General features: G+C 43.2%; 1 protein-coding gene across 2 annotated transcripts; it reads left to right on the plus strand.

Annotated features, from left to right (window-relative positions):
- Positions 1-10445: 10445 nt before the first annotated feature.
- Positions 10446-22007, plus strand: LOC147240819 (serine/threonine-protein kinase Sgk1). Of its 2 annotated transcripts, none has more exons than XM_086193878.1 (13): positions 10446-10737; positions 17007-17082; positions 17715-17787; positions 17870-17910; positions 18001-18058; positions 18138-18221; positions 18305-18436; positions 18515-18627; positions 18712-18835; positions 18934-19029; positions 19513-19668; positions 19758-19847; positions 20284-22007. In XM_086193878.1, the coding sequence occupies exons 1-13, from the start codon at positions 10710-10712 to the stop codon at positions 20446-20448; spliced, it is 1236 nt and encodes a 411-aa protein (XP_086050004.1). In that variant the 5' UTR covers positions 10446-10709; the 3' UTR covers positions 20449-22007. The 2 variants fall into 2 exon arrangements, with proteins under 2 accessions (XP_086050004.1, XP_086050003.1); XM_086193877.1 differs by lacking the exon at positions 10446-10737 and adding an exon at positions 16242-16458.
- Positions 22008-22487: the final 480 nt, after the last annotated feature.

Raw genomic sequence — 22487 nt, forward strand, 5'->3', positions numbered from 1 at the left:
TCCCTTTCACCGGGCACACCCGCGTCTTTGGCAGCTGCTCTGCATTTCTGCCGATATTTCTGGGTTACATTTTCTCCAAAACTAGTTCATCCGGACATGCTGGCAGAGTAATCCCTGGCTGGTACGCTCGCAGCACAGCCCTGTGAAATTCTTGTATAATCACAGTGTTGGCTGATCCCAGGTCTTTGTCTAGCTTGAGTTTTGTGTTAATGAACATGATCTACATTTCTGTAAAGTATCCATCACCCATGTCTTAACAGTGAGACTCACAAGCGTCACAACCATTCAGAGCAGTCGGAGTTATGAGCGTAATGTCCCAAACCCGTCGCACCAGTTCGGAACTTTTCTCAGTGATAAAGTCAAGACGTTTATGCTTTCTCCCATTACTGTCGGAGTACCAGTCCAACTTTTATCAAACTTGATTATCGATATTTTCATTGGTTTATTTTTGGTCCATTTACACAACTCCAATCAGTTGGCTAGGCTCAGTCCAATTGGAATTCATACGCTTGGTTCATTTTTTTAGTCCAGTTCAGTTTCACCTTGGGCTCAATGAAGCAGACCAAATTTTTAAAAACGCATTTGCTGAGGGGCAAAGTTTGGGACTGTGAACGGCCTCTGAATTAGTTGACCGATTTCTGACTGCAGCGTTTGAAGTTCCACAGACTCAGATTGTTGTTATTCTTGAGAATGAAAGTTGTCTTCGTTTGTAGCACAGCAGGACGTCTCATTCGCCTCTTTTAAGGGTGTCAGTTATAATCACGATAATGTAGGATGAGGACATTCATCACTCTGAAATGAATAATTTCTGCCAAGGGTGTGCGCAGTTCAAGTGTTTCGTAAAAGTGAGCTTTGCTATGAATGAACTTCCCTGACAAAAGTCAGAACAGTTTGGGATAAAAAAAAGATCCAACTGTTATAACTGTAGCTGATGCTCGCCAACATCCAGCCTGCCTCCTGGTTGAAAACCAGCCCCCTAACATGAGGGGTTAGATGTTAAATACAAAATGTGGGCAAAGCATTTTGAATATGTAAGAGGATTGGAAGCATTTTCAATCTGTGCTACAAAGGTTGTGTCATCCTGGGTTGAATGCTAATCAGCAGTCTTTGTGAGCAACAAAAGAGGTCTGGCAGTCAACGCTTTGATATGCAGGTTTTCAAAGCAACACGAAGCACCAAAGAGCTCCAACCATCTGTACCCAGACAGCAGGTGCTCAGGTGAAAGTGATCTCCAGCCCACACACTTGCTTTGTTTGTAATTTAGATATTTTGCTATGTTTTCCTCCACATTTGGGCTTAACAACGAACAAAACGTGTCATAATGAAAAATGTCAGGCTTCCTTTAAAGTGGTGCTTCACCCAAAATGTATATTTGAGCTCACATATACGTTTTTCCCTGCATCGTAACTTTGTCACTCCAGAATGCAGAAAGAGCCAGTCACGTGTATTTAGCTTGAAGCTAATAGTTCCTCACAGCCATCAAACAACAGCACAGCATCTTTTTGTAAACTCTCAAGTGCATCTCCTGGTATAATTCCTGTCTTCTTTTATGCTCAGTAATCCACAAACACTTTCGCTCTTCTAGCTGGTTTTCTCTCACCTCAAATCAAAGACTTTGTGGACTACTTAGCATACAATTGGATGACACCACTTCCAGGTTTGTAAACAGACATTCTGGACAGTTTTGCTGTTGTTAGCCCTTCCACCCATCTGTCCATTTTCTATACTGCTTATCCATTAAGGGTCACGGGGGGGGGGGGGGGGGGGCTGGAGCCTATTCCAGCTGACATTGGGTGAGAGGCGGGGTTCACCATGGTAGGGTCGCCAATCCGTCGTAGGACCATCAGGAGCAATTAGGGGTTAAGTATCTTGCTCAAGGATACTTGGACATGGTCACCGGTGGAAGTGAGGATCAAACCAGCGACCCTTCGGTTGCTAGACGGCCACTCCACCTCTGAGCCATGCTGCCCCATGCTGTTGTTAGCCATCAGTTATTATTAGCTTCAAGCTAAATATACGTTACTGACTTTCTGCTTTCTTAAGTGACAAAGAAGTGTTGCAAGAGGGGGAAAAAATGGTGTTTATGTGCTTAAAACACCATCACTGAGTACTTGAAAGGCCAACTACTCTTTCTGGGTGGAGTATCATGTTGTTAAAAGTTTTTATGTTAGTTAGAGACACACTTAATTTTCACATCCCTATTCAGAGTTTCATACAGTACTTCATACCACAGTGCTTTTGACACCTTGGTTAATATCAATCAATCTTATCTGTCAGTTTCTGTTCTGCTGAGAACCTGTTTTGCATGATGCAGCTGGTTCCTTAGCCGTATGTTCTTACAATATTTAGTCATCTCAGATTTTTTCTGTCTTCACTTCTCTGAGAGCCACAAAGGCTTGGAGGTCTCTGAGTATTCCCTGAAAAGCTCTGAGCATCCTTGAACACCCTTTACAAAGTTTTTTAAACCATCACGTTGTTTTTTTTTTGGGGGGGGGGGGGGGGGGGACGTCACACTGACTTCCTCCCCGCAGGCCTTTGCCTCATCATGGTCTTTAGGTGACGATAAACAAAAGGATGATTCTGCTGCCTTGAGATGATGGAGCCCATCGGGATGTACAACTTATTTGTCTTCCCTGTGGAGTAGCGATGTGATTTCACATGCTTTCATTATCACACCACATAAGAAAGACTGAGGTTTCACGTGCGCTCAGCAGATGAGCAGTGAATTTGAGATGACGACAGAAGAAGCAAAGAGGTCAGAGTCACTGTTGGGTCAGATGAAAGCTGCAGGCCATGAATGAGGCTTTTTGTTGTTGTTACTGCTTTTTTAAAATTTTGTTAGCATCCTAGCAACCTCAGGGTGATACCAGACTTCAACTCCTGACTGTAGCTTCATATTTACTGTGAGAGGAGAGAGGTATCGCTTAGATTTAGTGGTCTTTAAGAAACCAGCTGAGGATGTTTCTTGATAAATGTAACTGTTTCAAGAGGAAATTTGATGAACTTTCAAATTTAGTGTAAGTATAAGTCGCCTTTATTGTCACCAAGGGATCGAGCCCAGGGCGAAATGCCATAAAGGGCTAGTTCAGATTTTTGAATCGAAATCTGAAATATCCCTTTAAATGTTACCCAGGTGAAACATTGCTTAAAAGGTAAGTAAATCCAACAAACCAAAATCTGAAAAGTAAAAAAGCAGCTGATTTATATTTTTGGCGGCACGGTGGTGCAGTGGTCAGCACTGTCTCCTCACAGCAAAAAGGTTCCAGGTTTGAGTCCCGGCTCCAGCACAGGATCTTTCTGTGTGAGTCTCCATGTTCTCCCTGTTCCTGTGTGGGTTCTCTCTGGTACTCCAGCTTCCTCCCACAGTCCAAAGACATCAAGAGGGGACGAGGCTGATTGATACTCTAAATTGACTGTAGGTGTGACTGTGAGTGTGAATGGTTGTTCGTCTCTGTATGTTGGCCCTGTGATGGACTGGTGACCTGTCCAGGGTGAACCCCGCCTTTTGCCCAAAGGCTGCTGGGATAGGTTCCAGTCCCCCCCCCCCCCCACCCGTGACCCTAACCCTGAACAGGATAAGAATATGGATAGATGGATGGAATTATGAGCTGAGCTGCTCAGCCAGCCAACACTTCTAGCAAAACCCCAAAATATTCCTCCAAGGTTCAGCTGATTATTAGTGTTACTGAAGGAACATCTGCAGATAAATAGGCAAAAAAAAAAGAGAAATAGGTATGAAAATCTGTCTAGGTGGATGAATTTCTTTTCCATCCATCCATTTTTTTTTTTTACCATTTATCCATTAAGGGTCACGGGGGCTGGAGCCTATCCCAGCTGACATTGGGCGAGAGGCAAGGTTCACCCTGGACGGGTCGCCAGTCTGTCGCAGTTGTTTTTGTTTCCTCCCATGAAAAGTTCTTAAAGTATGATCTGCACAATGTGACCCCGCAGAAATGGTTACGTTTCAGCACTCACAGAACTTGTCGATGGCATATTAACATCTGACCACAAGTACAAATCGACCACCGACTTAGATGCTTGTATAGTCTCTCTCTCTCTCACACACACACACACACACACACACACGCACGAGACTCAGGATGCAAACCTAAGACTGCAGCGTGACGGCTAGACCTCCCCCCTGCAGCTGTGGTAAGATGGATCAATGAAGAAGATCATTCATGTAAAAACACGGTGCCTGTGGGCCAAACTCGACTCTTCAGGCAGATGAAACAACACAAGTACTCAGCTTGAGAGAATGAGTCAGCCATCGTACCATGTTCCTGCTCTGTCCGTGCAGACTCCACGTGTTCAGATGCTAAACTCGTATGCAGGGTCAGACGTCCCAGAGCGAGTGCACCTGTAGGTCAGAGCACCCCCCCCCCACACACACACACACACACACACACTGCTGGTGTCTTTCTTTGGAGCGTCTCCTTCCAGCTGATTACATAACTTCCATCAGACCAGGGAGAGGAGTCAAAACACATGAGCTTCAAAACCTTACTGCTTTCAGCTGTTTACCCTCCGCTGAAGAGTTCATAAAACGTTTTTTTATCCACTTTCTTATGGACAACAGACAAGACCAGAGACAACCGAATGACGAACCAGCACTCTTCTATCTTATCACTGATCTAAAATTACACTGTCCTAATAAATAACTCATTAATGAGCAGTCAAACAGTCAAATAAAAGAGCAAATTCAATTAGGCAGTCCCTGAAAAATGAAACAAAATGATTTTTGCCATTTAAGAGGTCCGTAAAGGTTTGCTTGGAATAAATTATCAACGGATGATCAAATTGCTGTCATTTAATTTCCTGTAAATTACGAAAGTGGATCAATGTGCTTAAACAGTTCAGAGAGTATTTGAGGAAGTGCTTGTATCTCCCCAAATTCCCCCCGAAGGTACTGAACAGACAAGAGTACTTCAAGGTATCATGACACCATTATCCATCCAAAGGATTTCCCAGAACCTACAAAGTGAAACTAAAAGATAGCCTGGACCTGACTGAGGGAATGTGTGTGTGTGTGTGTGTGTGTGTGTTCTCTCACTCTTTATGTAAGTGTTCCAGTCATGTTTCTCAGATTCGTGAAGGGATTCGTCATCCCCTGCTGCAGCGCCGGACTGCACCTGCTCCCCTTTTCTCTTCTGAAGTCTCACCAACGCCATCATGTCAGACAGGCTCATTAACATTAAGAGTCGAGGCTCAAGCTGACGTAATCGTCTCCCTCTAACCCTCGCCAGCTCTCTTAATTCCTGGCGGCAGTGATGTCATTTAATACAACCCAGGACTGGAGGACATGTAACTTGACATCTGGATTAAACTCCATGCAGAGCTTTGCGGCATCACTTTATTAAAATTCAAGCTGTGAAACAAACTCTCCAACAGAGCAGAGTGACGCTGCGCTTGGATCGGTCCTGGTTGTGTTGGAGCTGTACGGCATCATTCAGCCCTGTTGTGCAAAAAACATGAATTCACACCTACAGAATTTTTAAAAAATGGAGATATCAGTACTGTAATAGCTGAAAAAGAGTTCCCTCTTTAAATTTTGAAAACGGTTGGGTCAATAACCCGATGAAGAGTTTCTCATCTGGCTGACCCTTTCAAACTGATGCAGAATCAAGCCTTTCACAGGCTGGGATCAGGGTCCCAGGCCAAAGGGCAGGGTCTGGTGGAGGGGCTGTTTTGAGTAGCAGGAAAGATAAAGATGTAATAAATAAATGCAAAAATAGAGAAATATCCCTAATAATTACCAAATAATATTCATTTTCCCATTCATTTATTTCTACTTTTTTGTCTTTTTTTTTGTCCAATAAAATCTTAAACAATTTTAATTTTGTTGTTGCGCCGTTGATCAAAACAGTTGGAAAATATCACTTATGCACAGTCTTTTAACATTTTGTAGCCTTGAGAGATTCAATGTGCCAAGCAGAGTTTTCTTGTAAACAAACAAAAGCAATATTTCGTTGGGAAGGGGAATGTAAAAGTACACAACAAACTCATTGTGAAGGACAAAAAAAGTAGAAATAAATGAATGGAAAAATGAATATTATTTGGTAATAATACGCACACGTATACGTAATAATAAGAGGCTGAAACCAGTTAAACATTCACATTACCTCTTGATAACTTACTTAAAATTTATAATCAATGACACATTTAATTGACTTGCTGCAGAAATTCACTCTTGGCAAGTTGAATGACGAATGGCATCATCATCGCCATCATCATCACCGCCATCATCATCACCGCCATCATCCTCCAAGAATAGCTAAATGAGCCAGTGGTTGACACATCTGGGACACGAGGCTTTGAGATGAAACACCCTCAGCTAACTGAGAAAATCCAGACTTTTGGTCTTTATACTAAATATCTGGGACACGGCTTATAAACAAATGTTGCATTTATTCAGACTTTGTCTGCATATCTGTCCGTCCTGGGAGAGGGATCCTTCCTGGGAGAGGGATCCTTCCTGGGAGAGGGATCCTTCCTGCGCAACTCTCCCTGAGGTTTCTGCTTTTTTTCCTGCTTTTCAAGTAATTCTGCTTTGCATCGTTTTACACCCAATGATGCGGCAGAAATGAGGAGGAAACAAAGTAATCCGCAATATTCTATGAAAAAACCTCCACTCACTGGTTAATGGCCTGGTGTATGCTGATACCCCCACCCCACCCCACCCCACCATTCCCAGTATCCCGCCACATCCCTGTGATCCCATCCAGTTGCGCAGCAGCGGTTAGGTAAGATTCCGAGAGTCGTTGTGTAACTTTCCAACAACAAAGTCATTCCGATGATATACGCTGATGAGACATTTCAACTCATCCTGCTTTCTGGTCTGGACACACAGTGCCACATGCGTGACTGCACAACACACACACACAAACACGCTCGTGCACTTATACAATAAGCTGTCATTGAGGAATTGGCAGATTATGACATAAATAGTGAAGAGATTATATGTATACACATCAGGGTTACTCTGCCAGGACACATTAAGGATCTGACTGCTTGTGTGATGTAATGTGTGGTTTTACCAGTTTTCTAACCTGTGACAGAGGCCGGAGACTTCTCAGAACTACATGCAAGTGAGCGGAGATGAGCGAGCTATTTTTATACGTTATATTTTCCATCCTGCTCTGTCCTTGGGGGTAGATGCCCTACAATAGTGCAAGTTCAGAGCGCTGCCCTCATTGAAGTGGTCCCGTTTCCGACAGCGCAGTTGTTCTCCAGTAAAACCAGTTTGCTATAAATTTGACTTCACGTGATCAGAATTGCATTCCAATGAATCATTTACCAGATATCTGACCGGCATCATAAAGTGATTAAAGGTGTCTAGGTTATCTGTCTTCTTTCAAGCATGCGTGTGTGTATATGTGTGTGTGTGTGTGTGTGTGTGTACACCTGTGTGCATGTGTGTGTGTACACGTGTGCGAATCAGTGCTGATAACTGAAAGTGACATGACGAGAAAGCCTACAGAATCTCATGTCTACCATTACTGTAAACACAGTCTCCTTTCACCCTGTGAAATTACTGGCACACATAGCCCTCTCTCGCTCTCTCTCTCTCTCTCACACACACACACACACACACTGTCCAAGTACTGATGGCACACAACTGCATGACAGTCCATCTACAGCTCAGTGTTTCAGTAAATAAATAAATAGTGGTTTCTTGTTTTCTACTCGTTTTCACTCCTCTTCATCTTAGTTACTTGTTGTAAAAAAGCAACAGCCAAAAAAGCGTACAAAGTTGCATAAAGCCTGTATAGATGAGAGTAAAGTGTTTTGTTGATGTTTAATCCATAAATGTGTATTTTTGAAAATAGGATCACAACTCTGACGCTGGACTCAAGCTGCTTTGAAGGCACCTCAGTCAGAAACTCTGGTATAATTTCAAAAATGTAATTTTTGTTGATAAATTTCCAAACAATTTGATGTGTACTTCTGAAATCTGTTTGTCTCCTTCTGATCACAACAGTATGTTGGGTTTAACGTCCCAGCAACGAGCCACAACATGCTGCGCCTCCATCAGGTGTGTTGTATTAGACGAACGTTTTCATCGGCCACGAACGCCACATGAATAATTTTTCATGTTACGATGCAAAGACGATCAAAACAAAGCTCTACAAATGCTGATGTATTTGGTGAACCCAATGTTTTGGGTTTTTTTTGTTGTAGTTTCACTCAGAAGTTTTATTAGGCATCAATAATGGAATCCGCATAATCAATAATGATCAATTAAATGGTATTATCCCCACCCAATAAATATCCATTTTCAGACAGATAACTCGCGACAAATTAGAAATGTATGACTTTTCAAATTATAGTGGGAGTTCAACTGAGTTCCGATACGAAAATTTGTGTTATAATCAAATTTGTAAAGATATGCAGTAAAAATGAAATACATGTCCTGTCAGTTGGTGCCAAGTGTGACTCAACATTTCACATTCAGGATCTCACGGTTCTTAAGGTGACTGAAGTAACCTGCTTGTGTCTGTTTGTATGGCCATGAGTGATTAGCTCTTCCATAACCAGAGAGCAGTCTGGAGGCGGACTCAACACACACACACACACACACACGCACGCACGCACGCACGGCAGTTTTCTCTACAATATCTCACTTGAACAAATCCTGTTTGCTGTGGTTCTTTATTGGGTCCTACAGAGAGACAGTTCCCATGTTAAGTCTTGGGAACCACAGGCTCATCTCTCAGGCTGAATTGATACACCCACCCACACACACACACACACACACACACACACACACACACACACACACACCTGACAGATCTCTCTCCAGCATGACCTGCTGCTAATCAGGTTAAAGATAGAAACAGTGAGCCGGGGAGCCGGGGCTGTTCCTGGACTGACCTACTGTGCAGACAATGTGAACTCAATCCCTCACCTCCTCTGGCCTTCTGCTGCTGCCCACAGGTTACGTGTCCTCCAGTCAAAAAAAGACACTCAAACTAAGACTCGTCTATTTTCATACGGATTCACCTTTCGGATGAGGAGCTCGGTGCAACATTATACTGTACTCTCCTGATTATTTTGAAAACTGTTGAGTTCAGCAACACATATTTCGTTTTGCTTTTATAGTTAAGTATTTATGGTTCAAAAATGTAATCAAATGTCATATTTGCTCGTATTCAATTCAGCTGTACGCATACAAGTCGGTTAATGTCAGTGGCATCGCTTGTACACCGTCAAAGACACACACACCAACACACACATACACATGCTCTCTCTCTTTCAACTAAACACTTGCCAAATGGTGGAGGAACTAAATCAAAAGAACCGTCACATTTTCAGAATTTTTGCATTGATTTGGAACCAGAATATCAGTTCTTGTAACATCTGCACAGCTGCCGACCAACACCGTGACGTACACATACACAAACAGTCTGGAACATTCCAAAAAAGTCTCTTGAGTATGTATGTTACACTAAACTCTGATCCTACGCTGGGCAGGGCCTCTTCATCAAGTGACCCCCTCATTCATGTGAACCACCTTCTCTCTTTTGATCCTGAACTCCTGTTTAGACATCCTGCTGGTGCTGGTCAGTTGGATGTGCAGCAAAACTGCGAGAACTGACTTCTAATCCGGTTTATTGTTAAAAAAAAAACAACAACCATGTAGCAGCCTGCTATCAGCAGCCCCCTTTTCCTCTTCTGTGGCATTGTGATGTGACCTTTGATTAACCCTTGAACTATAATCACATTTGAAGCTGCATCTTAAGATTGGTCATCCATTTGTTTCATCTGACAATCGGATTTGTTTCTTCACTTAATGAATTTTCCTACAAACAAAGACAGATCCATAAAAGCACATTTCCTCTTTAATGGATTTGTCACATCCAACTGGAAGAAAGAAAAATAATATGATTCTATTTGACCTCACTTGTCCTGTTGCCTGCCATCAATAATGAAACAACACGGCACCTGTCTTTGTGACAACAAAATGGTGCTTTTGTGGCTTCTGCATGTCGACTCCCATAGACGTCACTCTTCAACACACGTATCTGATAACCTACAGCCAGAGGCATCCAACTGACGACTCACGCAATGAGAAAAAAAAACACATAATTTTGCCCCCCAAAACGCCCCCAAGACAAGAAATGTGAAAAAGATATGTCCTGATGAGCTGTGAACACACCCCTGGATCAGTGGTGGGCAATTAAAGCATCTGGAAAGCTCAGGATCGGTTCTCTCTATTCCTCAGGTGGTTCCCTTGTTATGGAGACCAGTTTCCCTGAGGTGGAACTCTCACACTCACAGGAGCTGTAACCAGACACCAGCTTTTGTTTTGTTATCCAGCTAAAAAAAAAGAGCAGATGAGGGTGGAGGTGGAGGATTTGGGGAGGGGAGGAGGGAGGATCTGGGGATGTGAGGCAGGTGTGTCACACATCTATGGTTTCAGCTATTTGGTCTCAGCGCACACACTGGGCAAAAAAGAGGAAGGAACAGACGGAAGACAGAGGGAAGCTCAGCAATGAGTGCAATCTGCCTTTGAACCAAAGACTTTCAGACCACAGCTGCAGTCAGAGCCATTGGAAAGAAGGGCAAGAAGGCTGAGGAGGTGTATTTATAGGAGGACTGCAGTCAGAGACATCTTTCTCACACACTCAGTCACCTGGATGCTCTGCAGCAGACGCACGTTTATTCATCAGAGACTCTAAACCTGAATCTAATCAATCGCTGACACCATGAAGACGGGAAAGAAATCCTTCATTGGTAGGTGCCCCTTTAATTCGCCGTCTGTGTACGATGAGATTGTCTTGGAAAAAACACGCAGCCCCTCAGCAGCACTCAGAGGGTGATGCACCTTGAGACGTGCAACTTTTAAAGCTTTTCCATTATGAGATTCTGTATTATAAACAATTTAATCGCCCATTGCATTTCTCTCCTGCTCGCTTTGGCGTCATCGACCGGATTTAAATGCACCATATGCGCTCATCTGTTAGTTCTGGCATTGTCTGAATAATTTCATAATATTCAACCTTGAGAGCCTCATTTTCTCCCTGCAGTTCCGCCTCTCCTCCTTTCATTTTTCACTGACAGAGGGGCCTACTGTCCTGACATAAAAGGATGAATGAATCCAGTCTTGAGTTATAGTCACTTGACTCCATGGACACACATGCATACGGAAGCTCGATTCTGCCAATGAAATAAAGCATAAATAAGATTTTGTAAGACAGTAGAAGGATATACATCCTCAAAATAAATAACTTTGTTTCAGAATAATGGCATGACATCTCCAAATAATGACATAGCATCTCAAAAATAAGGACTTAGTTTCTCAAAATAAACATGTAGTCTCAAATTAATAAGAATCCCTCCTAAAAAAAAATATGATAGTATCTCAAATGATGGGAAACACTGTCAAAATCTAAAATTTGAGAAAGATCCTCAAAATATTGGACTTTTCATTTCAAAAATAATAGCCTTGACTCAAAATAATGTCTTAGTATCTCAAAATTATGAGATATACTGTCAAAAATAATGACAGTATCTCAAAAATATTGATGTGGTATCTCAAAATATTGAAAAATACTGTCAAAATAATGACAGTATCTCTAAAATATTTAGTTAGTATCTCAAAATATCTAAAAAAAAAAAAATACTGTCAAAATAATGACTTGGTTCCTAAAAATAATGACTCAAAGTAGAGAGACACCCTCTTAAAATATTAACCTTGTATTTCAAAACATTGAGTCATGGTGTCAGCAGTGGTCTAATTTAGCCAGCAAATAAATGTCCCTTGACTCACAACCATCTGTTAGGTCTCACTGGCTGTTTTTGGATTAGGGGCCTCATCAGTCGGAGCAGACCTATATAACTTCCCGGTGGTGATTGAATCAGATCGCAACAAAGTGAAAGACTTCAATCTCTTGCCCCTGACTGAAAAATCCCGAGCGCTCGCAGAGCTTAGACTGCAACATTTTAACAGATAACGTCAGTTTCTGAATGGCCATGAAGTGAGAAACGGTCTTGTCTGCGTCATAGCTATGGTAGACGGCTCTATGTTGACTGATGGTGCATTGAAACTGAGTCCAAATTCAGAATATAATGCTACTTCACTCTCACACTACATTAACTTGTTTTGTTTCCTCCTGCACTAGTTTATTGGTTTCCCAGAGGGAACCTGATGCTGGATTTGCAGGAATATCATAGGCAGGCCATAAACACGACCCAGTAAAACAACCCAGTGGCTTTGCTGTCAAATCCTCTTGATTCAAGCAAGTTGTAGTTATTTGAAGTAGTATTTCCACTTGTCCAGACGGTTGGTTTCTCCTGACAGCTCAGATCACTAACAGAGAAACAGGAACTGCGCTTCATATTGGAAGTCCCCATTCATTCATGGTGTTTGGACTACAGAGAGGCCACCGTGAATCAAAGTGTCTCTGTGGTCTGTCCTGTTTCTTCTTGACTGTTGTGTTTCAGCAGACACACAAATCACTGGACAGCGCAGAAGTGTTAGTAACACCGGAGTACCTAGTTTTGTTTTTGAAATTATAGCAGTAATAACAGTCACATTAACATAACTCATTTGCTGTTCTAAATGGACACCCCCCCCATGCTTCACTGCAAATGAAAGTAGTGCATCATGTGAAATTAATTGGCAGCAGAGTGTTTCTGAGTCATCAAGAGAAAATGTTTTCCCTCTTATTTTTTATCTGATGAAGCAGGCGTCTGAGAAGCCCTCTAATCCCCGTAGAGAATGGAAAAAGCATGTCATCCACCCAGGAATCCACGAGGGAAACAAACATAATTGTAATTCCAATTTTGAGAGCAAAATCGGCTCCCACACGCTGGAGCCCGAGGCTGCACTGCGGCGCTCTTGTGAGTGGACCGCCACCTTCGGTCTTAGCCTCAGCGGTTCTCATTATGAGTAATGCCAAGTGCCTGGATATGTGAGAATGATGGTGACAGCGAGCTCAAACTGCAAAAGGGGAACTGCAGAGAAATGTGATTTAAGCAAATGAGCTGGGAGGCAAGTTGACAGTCCTGTGTGGGTGTCAAAACAAGACTGCTATCGCTCCTCAGAGCGAGTCACCAAGACCAATGTTGTAATTAGACAGCCTCCATCCTCATTAGCCAGCAGCCTTCCTGTCCCCCCCACACACACAGACACACACTCACTCACACAGCTGGTCACAGAAGGCTCGTTGGCTTGCGTGGCTCATTTCACCCCCTTCTACTGCTAGCTAACCAACACCGGTAGGCGCAGCGCCACAGGCAGAGGTCCTGTTATAGAGCAGCCCCAGGTTGTATTTTCCAATCATATCAAACCTCCCAGAGTCACACAACCTCTGACTTAGACAAACACGGATTATAAAAAAAAGTGACCTGTCTTAACAACACTAGTATCTCCAGAAATCTGAAAGGTTATTCTGACCATCCAAAGAGGAAATATTCAGTCAGTCAACACATTTAATTTTAATTCTTAAAATTGCACTTCCTTTTTTGAAATCAATAAAAATTGTAGCAACAAATTACATACTTCCTCCGCTCAACCTCAAAGAGATGTTTTTTTAAAGCTGTTGATAATTGAGTGTTCAAGCTATAACAAACTACTGATTCATATTACTAGAATGCAGGGAAATTCATGAGCTGGAGGTGAAATGTTCAATTTTTGAGTTGATTTATGTCTTAAGGCTCACGTAAGTGATGGCAGGCTGTGTCCTCCGTAGGGGGGCCGGTGTGGGCCGCTGCTGTCTTGTCAGGTGACTGTCCCCATTACGTAGCGTAACTCTACGTTCTCTGAGTGCAGGAGCAGCCCTCTGGCACAGCTGAGACTCCTTTTCACTACAGTCAGTGGATTTACACGCACACTTGCAGTCAAACTATAGTTAAGTCATCTAAATGTCCCAATTTTCCAAAATGAGGAGGAATTGATTGATTCATGGAGGGGTGAATTTCCCTGTTGAGGAATCAATTAAGTCTTATCTTAAGGATCTCTGGAGGAGTGAGAGGAGGTACGCCGCCTTACAGCTGGTTGCAATCACATGTCCAGTTGAACTTTTGCGTCACATACCAAAAATTTAGTAAGCAGCCTCCCTAAATAGAGGCCTTAAATTCACGCCATACACTACGACGGGATAAAGTTTATCTCCTTGTCTAGACCCTAACATCCACCCCCATGGTTCCTACACAAGTGTCCAGTTCCACTACTGCTGTGGGCTGTGCGGGATGCACGGAACATGCGCAGAACGCATCTGCTAATCTGAAACTGAATGGAGCGAATTCATGAATAAATCCATCCCTGAATAATCTAGACTTTGATCGCTTTAGCACACTTCAGTCACTTATGGATTTACTTGTACGATACATAGACATACATATAAACAGACATCAGCTATAGCGTGTTGAGCTGTTTACAGGTGATCTCTATATACCTTAAAAGAAATAGGGGGAAAAAAGGAGCAAGACCGACAAAATTCAAATGATTGTTTGGGAAAAGCTGATGCTACAAACTGTAGAAACGGAGGCAGGTTGTTTATAACTCAGTTCCAGTGAGTACGTCTAGGGTGAAGTGGCAGCGTCACTGAAGCTGGAGAGGAATGAACACAGTGTGAAATTCAGAAAGGCTCTTACTGGAACTGCTGGCTGGTGACTCCCACGTCCACTTGTCAACGAGCTTGCCTGCGCCTTTTTGGCGTCAATCACAGGATTGGACAGAGTGATGGAAAACAGGTCAGCTCTTGTGAAAGTGCTAAAAGCTGATTAATCTGTCATGTGACTAGTGATAGGAGTGAGACATTTGAGACCGTTACTGTATCACAACGGACTGATGTTAACATGAGATTCACAGTTTAAAATCTATTGGTCGGAAGAGGAAGTAAACAGTATTTTACGCAGAGACAAGTTGGGTTTTGTTCAGCTGCTGCCCACGTTCTCTTCCATTGCAACACAAATTATGCAAATCCAAGACAGAGTAGGAAATACCCCGGTCATGTCACCAGAGATCATAACATGAGACACTTAAATAATTGAAAGAAGGAGTAAGTGAGGTGACAGAGAAGGTGTCACACAAAAGCCTGCACGGGGGAGGTATTGCTGTCGCGCAATCGGATCTGTGTGTTTCTGGGTGTAAACAGAGCTGGAACTGAGCTCCGAGTGGTGGCCTTCCCCAGTATGGCATGACACCCTCACCACCGGCTAGTTTCTCTCTGAGCCTGAACCACGGATAAGTTCCTGTTTCCACTAAGACCTGGTGAAGTCCAACTTCCTTTAAAAGAAAGCATGACTGTCACATGTGAGACAAACGACAAAACCCCGGTTGTTCCCCAAAACTTTCACTGTCTCTGTGGGATAAAACACTATTTGTAAACCAGGGTCACTCTCTGGGTGATCAGACTACTCCACTGGGTTATTTGCAGCTCATTCTCCTCAGGCGCTATATAGCGATTCGCACTATGGCACAGTTATGTAACTTACAGGGTTAGTGGATCACATCTGTTACAGCTGGACTGATCACCGCCTCAGCTTAGAATGATGTCATCTCGAATTTCTCTGAATTTATATAATTCTGCAAAGTCACCTTGACCTGATGGCGAGGCGCAGTAAGCCGCACAAATCCACTAATTATTTGGAATGAAAAGCCTGTATGGGGGGATTTAGAAAATGCATGGATTTATAATATACGCTGCATTCTGCAGGATTTGTTTCATGCAATTTATAATCTTTCAGTGCAGCACGATATAGGAGACGCAGGCCCGCTTGTACCACAATAAAAGCAGCAGTGTTCACCGAAAAGGGTACAAAGCTCCTCGTTCACTTATTATTAGGCCAAATGTGCGCTTGAAAAGCAATATTTTTTACTTTAGAGGTAACAAATGTACCTCTAAAGGGATCTTTTCAAAGGTTCACCTGCAAATGAAAGTTGTTGAGTGTGTACATTTATCCTAACTCTTCAAAATAAGCAAGGAGAAGCAGCCGGGCCTTCTATTGTGATGTGCGTTGTGTTCTGATGAAATCCACTTTCAAATGATAGAAGAGGAGGAAGGACAAGTCCTCTCTCTCCTTCCTCCACCTCCACCTCCACCTCCTCCTCCTCCTCCTCCTCCTCTGCGGTGAGCTCGCCTCGTCATCCCCGCAGGCAATCAGGCAAGCACAATATGGGTGCAACGGAATCCCGTGACGTCACGCCCACGGTGGTTGCCGTGGTTACGCAAGTGATGTAAAAATGGGTGTCGCCTGAAGTACCACGTGTTCCATATAAAACAGAGGCTCACTCGCTCAGTAGGCAGCGGCTGTAGGGAGCGGAGTGGCGTCGGTGGAGTTCTACGCGTTTACCCGAACCACATCTAAGTGACAAGAGAGAACCGTAGACCGACTCTTTCAGTTCCAGATCCTCTGACGTTTAGAACCGGATACGCGACATGGCTGTGACCGAAGCTGGATGTGATCTCACTTACTGCAAAATGAGGGGGATTGTAGCCGTTGTGACCGGTGAGCCACTAAAATGATCTATCACGACACATATTTCTCTCTTAAACTGCGTGTGTGTTGATTTGACAATGTTACGAAATGCATTAATTACTATTTACTCATAAGTAAAAAAAATTTAAAAAAAAAAAAGCTCTCAAAGGACCAATTAGGTCAAGTCGTGAAATGTTTCTTTGTTCCGCTTCCATATTCATTTTGTATTTTACGCGCAATTAAGCAGCTAAAATAAGTAAGCAGCTTTATTGCATCAGAATAAAAACCAATTAATTGTTGATGTAAGAAGATTTCAGGATGGAAAATACTTGGTTAGCCACCACTGAATGAGTGACCCGAGTGGTTGCATAACCTATAAGCCCGCAGCATTAAGAGGTCTACGCACAGCAGCTCAAATCTGTCCTATAACAGGACATTTGGAACTCGCACACAGCGGGATTAAAGCTCTACGCAGTCAATTTCTTTATCACGAACACAACAACAACAAAAGCATCTTCTGTGCTGCGGGATTGTGACTGATGTCCTGCTCAACGGTTGTCGTCTCTCTGCATTTACAGCTTTCATCAAGGAGAGGAAGATGGGACTGAATGACTTCATACAGAAGCTGATGTCCACCCCTCACATCTGCCAACAGTGAGTAGAGCCATGACAAAGATCCTCCTCTGTAATGATTGGGGATGGAAAACTGGCCGAAATCAAGCACAATGCGCATCCTGGTTATTTCTGATCTTTGGCCGTCTCATGGCCGGACTACTCAACCACCTGAGGTTTGCCAGGACATTCTGTGAAACGTGTAATCTGCGTCCAAGAAGCCAGAGTAAGAATAGGTCTTTCATGAGCAGCCCTTAACAACCACGGCCTAATCACCTTAACAAATCCTCTGTGTCCCTCCGATGACGATAAACCTGTAATTCAATTATTACATGATACCGCTTGGCTCAGGTCGAGGGTCCGGTACTGTGGAAAAATACCTGCACGCGGCATCTGTGTCCTCCAGATGCTCCACGCGGGGAGGGCGCCTGAGCTGGACCTCTTGAGTCCTGCAGAGCTGTCTGAACCGTCATGTCGCGGGTCAGCAGATTAAGCTTTTTCTCAGACAGGTTAGGCGGCTAACACGGATGAGCCCGCCGTTACCTTGACCTATCTGGATCAGACGCGTCATTCACACCCCGCCGGCAACACCGCGACACGAAAGAAACGGCGATGGAGTTCTTATAACTTCTTATAAAAAAAAAAAACATTTTTTTTTGTTTAAATCTCCCCAGTGTTGAAGTTAACAACTTCCTGACGATCAATGAGGATCAGTGTGAAGATGATGATCAAATTACCGAAAGCCCGGTAAGCAGAAACTGAACTGACTGAATGGATCGTTTTCTTGCTCAAATATTACTTTATTATTTATCAGTTTCGTATCTTTCAGATGTGCCTAAATTCACGAAGTTCACTGGCTGAGGACACTCAGTAAGTAGCCTTATTTATTACACCTAAGTCCTGCCTGCTTGATGAAAAATGTCAACAGATGTCCTCATCATGCTTGTGTCTCTACTGTAGGATCAAACCCTGTGATTTTGACTACCTCAAAATCATCGGCAAAGGCAGCTTTGGAAAAGTGAGTCCGTCTTCCTTTTCGCTTTGTCCAGCGTCAGTTTCTCTTCATGGTTCTAACGATGACGTTTGTTGGGATGCAGGTTCTGCTGGCCCGACACAAGGAGTCAACCAAATACTACGCTGTCAAAGTACTACAGAAGAAAATCATCCTGAAGAAGAAAGAAGTAAGAGGCTAGTATAGATGCACTGGTGTTGCGTCTGGTGCTTGCAGAGCAGGAGAATGACCTATCTTCTACCTCCCTCCCAGCAAAAGCATATCATGGCTGAGCGCAGTGTGCTGATGAAGAACATCAAGCATCCCTTCCTGGTGGGGCTGCACTACTCTTTCCAGACTACTGACAAACTGTACTTCGTACTTGACTACGTGAATGGCGGAGAGGTAACGCGCAGTGACAGGGTTTTAGATGGAGAATCTCTTCAAGCTTGATGCTAACAGCGCTTGCCTGTTTTTCTGCAGCTCTTCTACCATCTTCAGAGAGAGAGGATCTTTCTGGAGCCCAGAGCCAGATTCTATGCTGCTGAGATTGCAAGTGCACTTGGCTACCTCCACTCCCTGCATATTGTTTACAGGTAATAAACTAGCCTACAGCACCCTCTAGTGGTGGTCTGAATTGATGCATCAGCTTTACCAAATGCACCTGCTCTTCTTCACAGGGACCTGAAGCCTGAGAACATCCTGCTGGACTCTCAGGGTCATATTGTCCTGACAGACTTTGGCCTGTGCAAAGAAGGACTGGAAGCTGATGATACCACATCAACATTCTGTGGGACCCCTGAGGTACAAACCCAACTTAAAACTGTCGTACTACAGTTACCACAACAGATACAGAGCATGGTGACAAATGCGATCGCTGACTTTACTGGTTGTCTCCACAGTACTTGGCCCCCGAGGTTCTTCAGAAGCAGGCGTACGACCGCACAGTGGACTGGTGGTGCCTGGGATCTGTGCTCTATGAGATGCTGTACGGACTTGTAAGTCCCATCTATAACTTTAAGTCTCTGTGGTAAAGTGTAACATGCCTCTCAGTGACTCACCGTTACATGTTTTTATCTCATGACGATGGCGGCGGCTCTAGTTTGTTGTGTCTATGGTTTATTGAGCCCACGGCTGGGCGAAGAAGTAAATCGGAGGATTTCCTTTCGCTGTTGTTTGCAGTTATTCTTCATTAGCCTCAAGCAAAAAAAAAAGTGGCTGGTGTTTTTTTTTGGGGGGGGGGGTGTAGTCATCTAAAAGTAATGCGGGGGAGGAGGTTAACTTAGCAAGTAACGGTTTAAATGAAAAGCGGGGGAGGGGGTTAACTTAGCAAGTAACGGTTTAAATGAAAAGCGGGGGAGGAGGTTAACTTAGCAAGTAACGGTTTAAATGAAAAGCCAATTTCTATTTTTGGGAGAGGGAACTCTCCTCCTGCTTCTACAGCCTCAGTTAACTCATCATCTTGTCACCTCACTTTACAGCCGCCATTCTACAGCCGCAACACAGCTGAGATGTACAACAACATCCTGCACAAGGCTCCCATGCTTAAACCCAACGTGTCCAATTCCGGCAGGGAGCTGCTTGAGGGGCTCCTGCAGAAGGACCGCACCAAGCGGCTTGGAGTGAAGGATGATTTTGTAAGTGGACGAAACCACCTGATGTCAAACTCACCTGGGGAACTGGAAAAGAGCCGTGATCTTAATGTTCTATTTTAATGTTCCTGCAGCTGGAACTCAAGTACCATTCCTTCTTTTCTCCGATCAACTGGGATGACCTGATGGCCAAGAAGATCTCACCTCCCTTCATCCCCTCAGTGGTGGGTTCTGCTGCTTTTGTATCAGATGATTTTGTTCATGTTCCACAGAGGAGTGCTTGCAAGTAAACTGAACAGATGCCCCAAGGAAAGATTACAGCAAAGTCAGCACCAGTCAGGAAGGCTAGGAAGCACTGCGACATCTTCTACACCTCCACCTTAACTTCAACACTGACTTTTTTTTCCCCCCACTTCCCCGCAACTTGGAAATTTGCTCCTTAGTTGGTGAAATTAAGTATTTAATGACAATGAATCTTTCAATAATGATAGTGTACTGAGGAAAGCTCCGCATGGTTACCTCTACTGTACATGCAAGCTATCAGTACCCAGTGACAACCAAACACTCACGAAACGATATTTCAGGCGCTCGTACCCATACTAGTATGATGCAGCAAACTTCTTTTCCTTGCCTAATGTTCGCTCCTGCATCATTTTCCAGAGTGGCCCCACAGACCTCCGACACTTCGACCCAGAGTTCACCCACCTGCCGGTGTCTTCATCTCTGTGCAACGACACCCTGACTGTGACCAGCAGCATCATGGAGGCAGCGGGAGCATTTCCTGGCTTCTCTTACGGGCCTCCGGCGGATCACTCCTTCATGTGAACGCCGGAATCTTCTCCCCCAGGAACTCTCAGGTTCTCACGGTCTGGATCAAGAGTCTTATTACAAAAGAGGGACCACGCCAGAGCAGCAGCCTATCTGGAGGGAGGCAAGTGTTAAAAATTAAAAACAAAACGGCCTGAGAAGAGGAACAGTGGACATAAATACTGCGGGTCGGATCTTGTGCATGACTAGTGTACAGATGAGGACTCTTCTGCCTCAACCACCCAAAACTCAAATGTGCCAAGTACGGATGCATACTGGGGGGGGGGGGGGTCATACAACATCGCCCTCTGATGACGCTGGACCACACAGCTACTGATGTGGCACGGATGAAGCAAGAGAAGTGCCTGAGGTTCGAGGGGAAATAAAGCCGATTGGGTGGCAGCAAATTTATCAGACACCACAACTTGACTGTTGACAAGGGTGATGCCTTCATTACATGTGTTCAAACTGTTTATCCATGCGTTTTTATTTTCATGTGAATGCTCTATTGCACTTGAGGAAACAAGGGTCAAGGAAAGTGAAACATTCGGCATTAGACGGCTGCATATCTTGTCCATGTCCGAATTCATATCTCCAAGTCGGACGAAGAAATAATTTCTACACTGCGAGCGATACTCGGACCAAACACCGAACTGGCTTTGTCTGACCGCTTGTCCTCATAAACCTGAAGATCAACTCCTCTGTGTTGAAGATTTCATTGAAAAACCATAAAACACAAACATTCACTGTTTACCTTTAATATATATTATAAATATTTCGTATTATATATATAAATAGATATATGTCAGTTAGGAACGGCACTCTTTTTTCCCCATCCAGCGAGTGTTTCGATCTATATCTGATTCCTCTGATTGATCAGGAGAGTTTGAATCAGGCAGCAATAACAGTCCCCCACTGACAACAGCACATTAATCCCTGTTTTACTGCAAACACTCCAGGCAGTGTTTTTGTATTTATGCATCATGTAGAGAAGAACTGTGAATGTCTTGTGCCTGTCCAAGGCGGCCTGACCCATGTATACTGTGTGTACATATCTCTTACCCTGCACCTTCTGCTCCCCACTTTAGAAGAAAACAATTGTTATTGAAGTGCTTCATTAACTTGACTAAGAACCACCAGGTGCAGCAGGCGTTGGCCGACACGTCCAGCCAAAGGCCTGCTGCATGATATGGTTCTGGAAAGTGCAATAAACTCTTTGTTGGTTTAGTAGAATTATCACTTAATCTACTTTAGCAGAAGTTGTAATTTATAAAATGACATGCGTTAAATTATTGAGAAAGGATATCCGACAAAGCAGAAATCGACTTTTATTCATTGCTCCGTTGAATCTACACATTTTAGTCCGATGCATGTAGAAGGTGCATTTTCAAGCGTGCTGAAAACACAGTTCTAGATGATTTTCTTCCATATTTGGAAGCATCACTTTCCTCTTTTGTATTTTTATGTATATTTATTTTCATGCCATTGCTATTGTATGAAGAAAATAATTTACATGATCTACTGAAATACTGAACTGTAAATTTGTGTCAGAAATGAAAAATAAAATCTCTTAATTGGAGGGAAAATGACTGGTTTTGTTGCTGCAGTTAATAATTAAAATATTAAATTTAAGGATGCACACCAACACTGGCATGTCATCATTATTGACAAATATTATATCAGCTAAATTTTGCTCTAGTCTGTTCATGAACTACAGATGTTGACAATGCTGTAAATATATGATTTAAAGAAAAAAACATTTTAAGTATGTAGAAATTGGCCAAATCAGTAGTAAAACATCAGCAAAGAATCCAATATCCTTTATAAAATGGAAGACATTATTTAAAAAAAAAAAAAAAGAAGGCTGCCATTAGTTTTTGGGTGTCAAACAATCCAAAACAAACTCAATTTTCCCAGAAACACGGTCCTTTAATACACCAATTTTTTTTTTAAATAGTGGGCGCAAGCTATTTCTAAAAAGGATTCTAATATATTTATGAACATAACTACATAGGAGACTTTGACAGTGCATCCGTCAGTACAAGCTAATCCACCCC

This window comes from Aulostomus chinensis, chromosome 22, assembly GCF_037954235.1.
Source record: "Aulostomus chinensis isolate RoL2024-O1b breed Wild chromosome 22, RoL_Achi_v1.0, whole genome shotgun sequence".
Classification (NCBI taxonomy): Eukaryota; Metazoa; Chordata; class Actinopteri; order Syngnathiformes; family Aulostomidae; genus Aulostomus; species Aulostomus chinensis.